Source organism: Xiphophorus hellerii, chromosome 4 (genome assembly GCF_003331165.1).
Source record: "Xiphophorus hellerii strain 12219 chromosome 4, Xiphophorus_hellerii-4.1, whole genome shotgun sequence".
In the NCBI taxonomy this organism is placed as follows: Eukaryota; Metazoa; Chordata; class Actinopteri; order Cyprinodontiformes; family Poeciliidae; genus Xiphophorus; species Xiphophorus hellerii.
This window is the reverse complement of record NC_045675.1, coordinates 13,909,722-13,921,331: the sequence shown is the minus strand read 5'-3', so window position 1 is coordinate 13,921,331 and position 11,610 is coordinate 13,909,722. Positions and strand designations below refer to the sequence as shown.

Genomic DNA, 11,610 nt, shown 5'->3' with positions numbered 1-11,610 from the left:
TTAGTTTCCATGAGTGTTTTTAATTTTTTGCTGTATATGCAAACAGCATTGTGGTTTTAGCCAACTTGAATTCAAGCATTCCTCAAAATGTGCAACTAATTATATTTGTAAACCTGACAGAAACTCAAAATTGTTAAATGTGAATACTAAACAAGGTGAAATGTGTTGTTTATTAGTGTACATGCTAAATTACGATCCATTTACAAACAAAAACGAACTATTTTTGTCCATAAAAAGGTAAAAGAAGGTTTTTAGTGAGCAATAGTTCTAGGCCTGTCGCGATAAACAATAAATCAATTAATCGCACGATACTATCGACCTCCTTTTAATTATCCTCCCTTCCTCATAGTGTAATGCCCAGCGCACACTATACGATCTTAGAGTTGTCGGTCCATTTTCTAAACCTGAGAGACCACACATTAGCCGACAGAAATCCTAGGTATAACGGTCTGATCGGGTTCGATCGTACCGTGTGTTGGCCAACAATGGGCACAAAATAATGGCTTCAAGTCCAGTTAACTAATTTTAAAACCAGGCATTAATCAATGCTTTACTACAATCTACCTGCAATGCATGTGGCTAGTGTCAGCGTAAAGTCCTGACTAAATGAAAATCATTACAACCTATTTATGTCACGTTAACGAAGAACAGCTGAAAAGTTACCAGGTTTAACAACTGCGGTAGCAATTTCGCTCCAACTCCTCCCCTTGTCATTTTTATATTCTTTGCATGAAATGTTGAATATTTCATACCGTGCAAATATTCTTTGCATGAAATATGCAAAGAGTTGCATATTTCATGTTTTTTCCACATATCATCTCCAATGTCTGCTGGACTTCGGGTTGCGCCTTTCCCCTCAGAAAGCACAGAGGAGAATCCGCACTTTCTGATTGGCTACCTGTCACATTCAACAGGCTGCGTTCTCGCTCCCAGTCGGGGAAAACCCCTGATTTGGATTGGAGCGGCCTCGATGATCTACCGTAACACACCACACACCACAGGATGATCGGTTACAAAATCGCAAGCGACAATCTTAGAACCTTAAGGGGAAAACCTGGGCAAAAAATCGTGTAGTGTGAACTATTGCATCAGGTAGCCAGATGTGCCCATCTTCTCTATTTAAATCTACTGATTACTGAGGAAAATACAAATATGTTGAATTGTTTAAAGAAAAAAAGCTGTTTATACCATTGATGGATGCAAACATTGGATCTTAGGTTTCACGCCATAGAAATTTTCCATCGCTTGCTCAATATCTGAAAACTGCAAAAGTCACAGAAAATATTACTGTTATGACAGAATGTAGTTTCATAAACTGCTGTTCATAAATCCAGTGCAATAGATAAACTTACAGTTTGCATCAGGTAGCCAGATGTGCCCATCTTCTCTATTTAAATCTACTGATTACTGAAGGGCAATATAGTATACAGACTTCATAATCTGAACTCTTTTGGTTGAATGCAGTATTTATTTCCACATTGGCTTTATGATGTTTAGTTTTTATTCAAGTGCATTTTTTGTTAATGGAGAGTGAGAATCCATTTTATTTTTGTTTTTGGTTGTTTTATTTTGTTTAGCAGTTCCAGCGTTAAGTGTTCTTTTGAAAATAAAGTGTATCTTTCTTTGGAAGAAAATTGCATGCATTATTACGTCATTTTCATTAAATCAATGTACAAAGGTCTTCAAACAATATTATCGTTTATCGCAATAATTTTTGAGACAATTAGCAAAATTCGCTCAGCAAAATTTGTTATCGTGACAGGCCTAGTTCCCCACTTTGAATATGTTTGCATTTAAGAATTAGGAGGGTAATAAACTGGTATGTCAGGAGAACACACGCTGAGTCCAGATGATTTGTTTTGGTCCCACTGTCCTCTTGAAAGAGTATTAGTGGCAAAATGTTTCTCACAGTCTTGCAGAGCGAAGTCGGCATCAAAACAAATCTCAATCTGTCCCAAAGTCTGGAACTCAGAGTTCTGTCAACAAACAAACAAAAAGAAAAACAGTAAACATAATTATTGTCTAACAGAAGTTCCATAAACTTTACAAACAGGAAAATACAAATATGTTGAATTGTTTAAAGAAAAAAAGCTGTTTATACCATTGATGGATGCAAACATTGGATCTTAGGTTTCACGCCATAGAAATTTTCCATCGCTTGCTCAATATCTGAAAACTGCAAAAGTCACAGAAAATATTACTGTTATGACAGAATGTAGTTTCATAAACTGCTGTTCATAAATCCAGTGCAATAGATAAACTTACAGTGTAGTATTTGTCAGAAGGGATAATGTTAGCCTTCTGCAGCATGCTGCAATAAAACATTACAGATCTTCACTTAAATGTTGGGTTTTACCACAAAAAAAAAACATAAAATAAGGGAAACACCAGGCAACAAACATGGAGAGTAAACATAATTCCTATAAATCACCACAGTACAAAGGTCTAGATACAGAAATGTTCAAAATGACAAAGCCTGCATGTGAGGCAGGTATGTCCATGCAGGTGTGTGTGAAAGAATGTGTAACTAACATTACCTGTTCAAATCCACCTTCTGGTAAAATTCCAGTGCCTTGCTGAAATACTTGTGTTGACTATTCAGCGAAGCAGCTTCTGCTGCACATGTTCCATGTTTAGACCACTCGTACTTCCTGTTGCAGAAGGAAATACATTTAACTAATAAACCAAAAACTAAAACATGCAGAACTGAAAGTTAATACTATAACATTTTACCAGACATTTTCTTCAGTTTTGATAATAATATGGACATTTTCAGAACAAAACACTTTTCTTATCAATTTGGTTTTATCCCATAAAACTAAATCTAACTCACAATTCCAGATTGCAGTAAATACAAAAATGAAACAAACTGCTGTGGCTCAACAAAACGGTTTTATAAGATTTTAAAACGTGTCTCCCCATCACACTTTTTAAGCATTCAAACATGTGCAAAACTAATAATCTTGTTACATAAATAAAATCTCCCTGCTAGATACCAAAATATGTCTTGTAAAAAATCCATGCAAAAAAGTAAAAGCTTGTGCTCACTTCCTAATGATCAGGAACTGAAATTTAATTTCTTCCTGTCAGTGTTTTGGTTTTTAGCAACTATACCTCCCCCCACCCGTGTCTCTACCCCTCCCGCAGCGCCGTTTGGTTTACTTTACCAACAGTGAGCGAAGATTCTTTTTTTTCTATAAGAATTGTGATTCGGGACACAGAACGATAAGCACATTCAATTCTCGCTTCCACTGATTTATTTAAATGTTCAAGACTTAGCGGACTTGACTAGCTAAAGCTAGCTAGCTTCTTCTCTATGTTCCTGAGCAGCGGTGGTATCCTTGCGCCTGCAATCAACCGGGTGCAGACAACACGGACAGAAAATGTTCAGTTTCATGTATATCGGTGGTCCTGTGCCTTGTGCTAAGCTTCGAGTTATTCATCTGGGAAGACTTCAGTGTTTCAGGCAGTTTTATCGCCATGGCTGACAGTGACCGGTTCATTCTGTTTGTGTGGAGAGGAGCTCCACGGAACAAGGTAATGGCGGATACGGGAGCTACAGCGACCAAATCACTACGGCATATTTCTCCCTTCTTGCAGATATCAGCCAATTCTGTGAAATTCAGTTCAGTCCAGACTGTGAACCAGCTGACCAGCTTCCCTTTTCTTTTAATGGCGGTTATCAAACCACTACAAGAAGCAGTAGCACATAGCGCCAGCCTCGCACTGCACAGGGCGGGCTCAGTTAAATGACGTCATCATTTGATATATAAATTTTTTCCACCGGTGTCAAAAAATTCACCATAAATGAGACGATATGGAACACCACTGCAATAACCCAGTTTTACTAACGTAAAAGCAATAATATTATATATAAAAGCAATATCAAATTAACACAACCTGAAGAACCTAGGATTGGATTTAAAATCAATAACTGAAACCATCTACATGTTAACAAATGCAGTGGAATGTTCCCTTTTATTACTTTTGAATGACTTCTAGGAGTAATAATATAATAATAGTAATAAGAATAATAAATGTGTTAAATTATTGACAAGTTGTAACCAAAACTAAGCCCCAAAAAACAACTATTTCACTAAAAACATGCTGACTTAAAGTATGAGACGCATACCAGAAGTGAAAAGAAGAAGGATTAAGCAGGTCTGGCCAAACCTTCTTCATGTCTGGGATCAGATCCTGAGAAAAAAAACACACCAAAAAAGATTTACTTTATACATTAAAACAAGGTTCATTTTGAGTTGCAAAGGGAGTAAAATATTAATTTATTCACCTTTTCGAAATAGCTTCAGTACTACACAACCAATATCTTAATATTCAAAGGAAATGTTTTATTTCTGGGTTATCCTAGTTCTGTACATCTGTAGTGTTATAAAGATTGACTGGAGAAGTGCTGTACCTCAATTTCAGTAGAGTTGAAATGCCAGGAAGAATTACAGAATTCCCCTTTATCAGGCCTGAAACACAGAGAGATTACACAGAAAAATTACATACAAATTTAGCAAAATGAAGAGCTATTTGTCAGGGGTTTCCTTTTGATGACACTTGAATCTGTGTATCTAAATCTATGACAGTTCTATGCAAAAATATATACCTTTACATCCCTATTGCTTATATGAAATATTGTTTCAAATTAGGGAGCTTTGTTAGAGTGGAAAACACAGGCTGCATGATTGTTTACATCTCATCTCCTAAAGGTAAAAGGACTTGTCAAAAACACATGAGGGTGATATTTAAGATTAAAATCCACACTCTTACCACAGTCCATGTAGGGTCCAGTAACTAACGTTGAGCTGGCAAGGCTCACTCTGAAATGTGATAAACAAATATTAATATTTAATGTTTTTTACATTAAATAAAATGTAAGAGCTAAATCATTATACCGTATATGTGACTAATGACTTTCACTGAATCAAGAATAAGAAATTAAACTGGATTGCACGTATTCCTGTGTGATGTATATTTATCAACAAATGCCATCCTATGCACTGCAGCAACATAAATCTCTGGAAAGCCCAGCTAAACAGCACTAAACACCCTTCCTCTTCAACTCAAAAGCACCGAGCCAAAGCACAATCTGAAATTGATCAAGATTCACACAAAGTACACCACTGCTGACATATCAAATTTACTTAGGATTGTGTCTGATTTTATCAGTAGACACAATCACAACATAATATAAAACCTAACTGCACAATAAGCAGAAAAAAGTGCTGTCAACAAGCCTAAAAAAGAGATGTGTAAATCATGCTGTAACTTGCATGTGAACGATGTTAAACCACACCGCTGACAAGTAGTCTTGTGATTTATTATCACGTGGTGTTTAAAAAAAACACCTGGATTAGATTTCCCCGAACGGATCAGTGAGCACCATTGTTTAACATGACAATGCCCAAGACTCGCTTGAAAACAGCATTAATTCTACACATGACTTTAGTTTATTGATCATACTCCTCTTTAAGTGACAGTGGATGAAATCCTCTTCAAACTAAAAAATGGCTGAGATGAATCCTAGATTCAAAGGTCAGCATCCAAGCAACATAAACGCAATATTTATTTTACTGTAGTCGGAGATATTGAACATGCAATACAGAATTATGATAAATTTAAAATTAAGTATTGTTGATAACTCCATTAATATCTCGCACACTGGAGTTTTGGTCTGTCTAAACATATTTTTCTGCTCCTCCAAATCACTTAGTGGTGTCAAATTCTATATGAATCATGTTTGTCTTATAAGGTGTCTTGAGATGACATTTGTTGTAAATAGTTGAAATGTACAGCAGACAACCACAAAAATCAAAACTAAAATGTTTTAATTTTATATTATTTGTCTTTTTAGTGAGAGGAAGTCTTGCATTTGACACACATTTTTCCTAAAGTCATAAAGAAGCACCTCTTGTTGATAAATAAGAAAACAAATGCTGCACATAGTCAATAAATTTAAAAACTACTGAACATACTCTGTGATTCTATATTTAAATGATGAGTGCTAATAAAACAAATCAATAGATAAAGACAGACAGGAACTCACAGAACAGAAGGTTTTGGGCCACTGCTGTGTCAGGATCAGTTTGGTCCATAAATTGCTGAAATGCAGACATTTCTAAGCTTCTTTCCAATATTATTTAGTTCAAATGATCACAGCACACATTTATTGAGAAACAGTTACTGCAAATGTGAACAGAAAGTAACAAAAATAGTGACAGATGAGCACAATTAGTAATTTCTTATCTGTTTGTTCTTACATTGGTGAAGTAACAACAGCAGAGGACAGAGCTGCTGCCAGGCAGACCAGAAGAGTGAAGTGGAGTCTCATGGTTGACCTAAAACAAAATGGGAAATTAAACTCAAAAAATATGTGAGTTTGTTTTAAAACCACACCAACACAAAAAGTTATGAACTTTTCAAAAATACTCCATGTAGTCTCTTAAGAAATAACTTTGAGTCTCATTAGGCAATTTCCTTAGAAGAAACGGTTTCCTTAACATAAATCATAGCTGAAAGGTCAGAGCATAGCTGGAATACAGTTATAAACAGGAACTTAACCCATCTTGTTTACGTAAGTGGGATTTCAGTTCAGTTCCCATTTTCTGGTATAACCGTTTTTTACAAAGATTGAACACAAATAAAGCAAAAGTTAGAATTACCTAATTCCTAACACAAGATTACCTAATGATCTTGTGTTCAGATTTTCTAACCTAAAATCTCGTAAAGATAAAACCATGTAAACGTTTACTCACATAAATATTTTTAGGTAATTTAATAATACCCAGAGACTGCATGGCTTCAACATCTTCAAATGCTTGTATGAGGTTGTCTCTAACAGGAAGGTAAATGCTTTTCTTAAGGTAACCCTAAACTACATTTCAGTATGACAGCCTAACAGCGTTGGTAAGTGGAAGGTGCTGAGAGACATGATGAGGATAAAAGATGATAACAAACCAGCCTAATTTATTTGTTTGTTCCACAAATTTAAGTATACAAACTGCACAAAAACAGGACTTTCAAAGGTTTCATGAACAGAAAAGCATATTGTGATTCAATTGAGATGCATCACTAATTTGAAACAAAGTCATGTAAAATTAGGATAAGTGGTATTGTTGCCATCATGAAGGTGGCAACAATATGTGTAGTGAGGAAGCTGGACCAGTGTGACTAAAATATTTATGTTATTTTGAGAGTACAGCTTAAGTTACATGGCATTCAATGATAAATACATTAAATCTCAAATATTCAAGTAGGACAGTGTTGTAACACTAATGTTTCTTGCCAGGAACACTAATTCAATACGAATATAATAACTGAGGCAAAAGGTGTGGCATGTGAAACTACATCCCATTACAATGAAATGTCCATGTTTGTCATTATTCCAAAAGTTTTTGAAAAGTATTTCCCATAAAATAATGCAGAATCACTACATAGACACAAAATCACACACAAATTAAAATGAAAGAGCAGAACTGGACAACTGCGGGTTATAAGGATTAAGTCAGAGCCATTGGGTTTCTCAATCTCAACATACCAACAGTAGCTGTAGCTCTGCTTAGCTAAGTAGTAAATGCCTCAAACCTGTCCGTCAACTCACAGAAACCTAACGAGAACTAGCGGCTCCTTTTTTCAGTTTAGTTAGCAAAGAAATGAAACACCCATAAACTGCCTTACGACATCACCGCCTAAGCACACCAATGAGGAAGACGCACTTTTTGATTTTACACTAAACGCAAAATAAAAATATTGTCAAATTTAAACCTCATACACTGCATGCGTAATATGCTTTTCAACACTGGAAAACTGCATAAACAATAACTGTTCACGAAACTGTCTGTGGGATCTTTGTAAAAATGTTTGGACCAGACTTACGCAATGAGCACAAGGGCTGTAAAGAAATATCAACTAAATGCATATTTAATCCAGACTAACTCAAAAACAACACGACGATCTCTTAATCATTCTAAAATAAAGTACCTCAATAGTACGGAACAAAATGCTGAAATCTAAAGCGCTCACCTTGAAATCACTCACCTTGTTGCAAACATGGAACATCAAACAGTATAACTATTGAATGAGCCCTTCCTTCTTGATATTTCGGCTAAACTAGGTCAAGTTTTACATAGTGGTTTCCCAACCAACAGTTTTGTTTACGTCGAACAGCACTGAGCTACCGGCTTTGTTGGATCAGCCAATCGTAAGCATCGTGTCGTAACGACATCTTACGTCATTACGTCTCTGCGTAGAGCCGATGCTTGGGCTGCTTGGTTTAGTATAAGCCGTGTCCCGTGTGCTCCTCCGTACAGCGCCTGCCAACGACGTATTCAACCAGGTCTGGATAGATTCGCTCAATGAATAAAACGCAGTTATCTACAGAATATTTGTTTAAATAACAATTTTACCATAATAAATATGGATGAATATGTGCACGTATGTATTATGGCAGATGTGACTGTCACACTATGGCAAAACACCAAAAACACCAACTGAGCAAATTAATTAAGTGAAGTTTGCAAAAACTTGGAAGTTGAAAACAAACTATGTTACCCACAAAAAAAAAGATCTATTAAAAAAATATAAAGTAAAAAAGAAATATATATGATATTTCGGGTATAGTATATGCTCTAAACTTACTGTATATTTTGATATTAACAAATGTAGACCATCAGAGGTCTAACAGACATCAACCCAAAAAAGCATGTTTACAAACTATATATATACTATTTTGTATGACACAATTATTTATTTTTCTTTAAATGGGAAAATTTATTTGGGTGAAAATAGAATAAAATAATAAATGGCTTTTGATATTTCATAGTGATCGTAGAGGGCACATAATCTTGCAAAGGTCTTTCAAGTAAGTCCAACTTTAGTGTGTAACACAACAGTTAACAAGTGTTTTATTTTTGCTGTCCTATATTTTAAATAACAAAGATTAGATGTCATGGGTAAGACCATTTAAATTTGTAAAATAAAATCAAAAGGACATCTGTATTTTAAGTTTCCTGTAATTTTTTTTTACTGGAAAAGTCAATATTTTGCTATAATTGTAAAACTCTGGATTGTTATCAGCTATATTGGTTTCCTGTTGGGCACACGTCCATTTGTCTACATCATTCGGACATCACACACTCCTTCTAAAGCTGCCAAATGTTATCCCATGTTGTCCCCTCACATGATTTTGTCTCAGACGTGCAATCTGTTTAACAGCTCCTTCTCGATGTCAGGAATAGTCAGGTTGTAACTGTAGCTAGTTTTATAAATAGGCCGTGACCAAAGTACAGCATGCGACGCAGCCTCTCAAGATGTTCTTTAATGCAGATGGAGAAAATTCTAAGCGCAAGAGCTTGATGCAGTGTGCAACTAGATTCAAAGCTCTACATTAAAGAGATGTCAACTTAAATTTGAATAATTTGCAAATGTTTTATATTTGTTTCCCATAAAATGGTGAAATTTTATGTTTTATCTGATGTAGCTGTTATGCTTGGAAGCCCAACTTCAATCTCATTATAACTTGAATAACATTATTGCAGAAATAAAAATGAATATTTTCTTCTAATCAAATAGCTTACTGATTTTAGTGGCTATGTCTCGAAGGATAGTAGTTATATATAGGCAGTTCTCTCTCCTTATAAGGCCTCGGGGAGAGGTTGGTGGGGGGCAGCTGGAGTCGGGTGGTGGTTCTCTTGGCCTTGTACAGAACTTGGTTTAGGCTGACTCCCTGTGGATTCACGCTGATAACCGAAGTCGCTGAAAAGAAAATCTTAAGTGGTAAGAAAAACATTTTTAAACTATGCTTCAGCTCTTACCTCTTCTGTATTGTTAGCTTTATAACCCATCTTCATTTCAAACCCATTAGCAGCAGGTGGGATCAGTGAGGTGGGACGAAAGAGAGCACAGCCAAAAGATGTTTCATGATCCTTTACTGCTGCTAATGATACTTCAAAGTGATGAATGAAATAATGTGGGTTTTATAAGTGGAATAAATGAGCAACAGAGGGCTAATTTAGACACTCTGTCTTTAATTTATTGGACAGACTGTATGTTTGGTCATCTGAGATGTACAGAAGGTTTGTGCATTTATTGTTGGTACCCAGATTAGTTCATTAGATTTTGCAGTGGAATTGCATCATGTTGCTTTGTATGGTTATGACTGAGCGTACTGGAGGTTTACAGTTACAGATGGATTTTTTTTGGCTGTTACAGTACAAGCTGGACTTACAGAGGTGCAGAATTTCTTGAATAAGAGAGTATCTTGTAAAGAAAACTTAATTTCATGCTTCCATTACCTTCAGACACAAAAATTGTTGCTTGCCTGAAATCTGCTATGTAATGCAAACAGCTTTTATTTGCACACAAGGAATTAGTCATGTTTACCCAGATTTTAGTGATGCTGCTTCAAATTGCTGCTGGAAAGGATGGTCTAAATGTACTGCTGTGAATAAATTTATTTTGGGCATTTGCTGAGTCACCAAAGTCACTGTCACCAAATATTTTTACCAGTCTTGGTTCTGACCTTTTTGTCTGAAATTCAAAGAGCAAAAAGTTAAGCATGTGTATAAATCCATTTTAACAGAAACTTTTTTGCTTTTGTAGTTGATATCAGCGTGTGTTTAAAGTTACAGACAAACAGCTTGGGAATGATATGGTAACATTGTATGCTTCACTGGCAGATTCGAGGCATTAGCAGTAAGCTGAATTTGGGTTTATTGATATGAGAGATGACACTGAAGCTGCCGAGTGCATCCCAAAGGTATGGGAACAGGGTTATGGTGCAACACGTTTCATTCCCCATCAGCCTGAAGTTAAGGAACAGGGAAATTTCCGCTGAACTTCTCTCTGCTCACTGTGGTCAGTAAGGGGATGTGAACCAAACATGAAGTGAACTGATGCTTCTGTTTTGATGGTTGTAAATGTTCTCTATCAAATCGAAAAACAAGAACAATTTGTTTGGAAGGCTAGTGTTGACTTATTTTACTGGTCAATAGAAACATTATTTTTCACATCACATGCATGATTTATAACGTATAACAATATTAATCTCTTTCCAACTTTCAGCTTTGTTAAATAATTATTAGGATTCCGAACAGAAGAGTAAATTTAGTATCATTGGAAGACTTAAAATTAAAGCTACGTTTGATTAGACAAAATTTGGTGCATCCTGTTGTCTAACAGTAGTTCAAGGTCATGCCTTTTGTTTATGGTATCTCTTTACACGTGTCTTTTATTGCCTGTGTCTAAATCCTAGTGTCACTTCTAACAGTAGCCAAGAAGCTGACAGTGTTTCTGAGTGTGTGTGTTGAGAGGTGCTGGATTGTTTCAAAGTCCATGTGTTCAAATTCTTCAAAGGCTTTTCTATTTGTAGAAGGATAATAAATCATTTGGTATGTGTATAAATGATAAGCTTTACTGACACAGAGCCATTACTGTGAACTGTTTGGTATTCAGCTGTTGCTGGCTGGATTTTTTTTCCTTTCTGTAAGAAAGCAAAATGCCTCCTCACAATTGATAATTCCTTTGAAGTTTTAGTTACACGTGTAAAAAAAATAGTGAAACATAGTCATACAGTAAAAAACATAGATGCAATTATTGTACAGGTGG

The 11,610-nt window shown here is 35.7% G+C and overlaps 2 protein-coding genes across 3 annotated transcripts in view; one reads left to right on the top strand and one right to left on the bottom strand.

Moving 5' to 3' along the window:
* Positions 1-1,684: 1,684 nt before the first annotated feature.
* rnaset2 (ribonuclease T2) lies at positions 1,685-8,186 on the bottom strand. 2 transcript variants are annotated; one of them, XM_032561080.1, is made up of 10 exons: positions 8,029-8,186; positions 6,267-6,343; positions 6,053-6,107; positions 4,777-4,826; positions 4,418-4,475; positions 4,133-4,197; positions 2,538-2,651; positions 2,266-2,311; positions 2,102-2,176; positions 1,685-1,976 (listed from the first exon to the last, which is right to left on the bottom strand). In XM_032561080.1, exons 1-10 carry the CDS (start codon positions 8,062-8,064, stop codon positions 1,794-1,796), a joined length of 759 nt encoding a protein of 252 aa, XP_032416971.1. In that variant the 5' UTR covers positions 8,065-8,186; the 3' UTR covers positions 1,685-1,793. The 2 variants fall into 2 exon arrangements, with proteins under 2 accessions (XP_032416971.1, XP_032416972.1); XM_032561081.1 differs by having other exon boundaries at positions 6,267-6,344; positions 8,044-8,182.
* Positions 8,187-9,655: 1,469 nt separating this feature from the next.
* Positions 9,656-11,610, top strand: part of myom2b (myomesin 2b) — a 28,580-nt gene continuing 26,625 nt past the window's right edge. The window contains exon 1 of the mRNA XM_032561079.1: positions 9,656-9,780. The gene's annotated coding sequence lies outside the window, so the exon portion shown is untranslated. The remainder of the gene's footprint in view (positions 9,781-11,610) is intronic.

Excerpts from the sequence above, each read along its gene's own strand:
- rnaset2 (XM_032561080.1), bottom strand. The coding sequence starts at position 8,064 with ATGTTCCATGTTTGCAACAAGGTGAGTGATTTCAAG. Across the intron at positions 6,108-6,266 it reads GCTGTTGTTACTTCACCAAT|CAATTTATGGACCAAACTGA; the intron begins GTAAGAACAAAC and ends TCTGCATTTCAG. Across the intron at positions 2,312-2,537 it reads CAGAAGGTGGATTTGAACAG|CATGCTGCAGAAGGCTAACA; the intron begins GTAATGTTAGTT and ends GTTTTATTGCAG.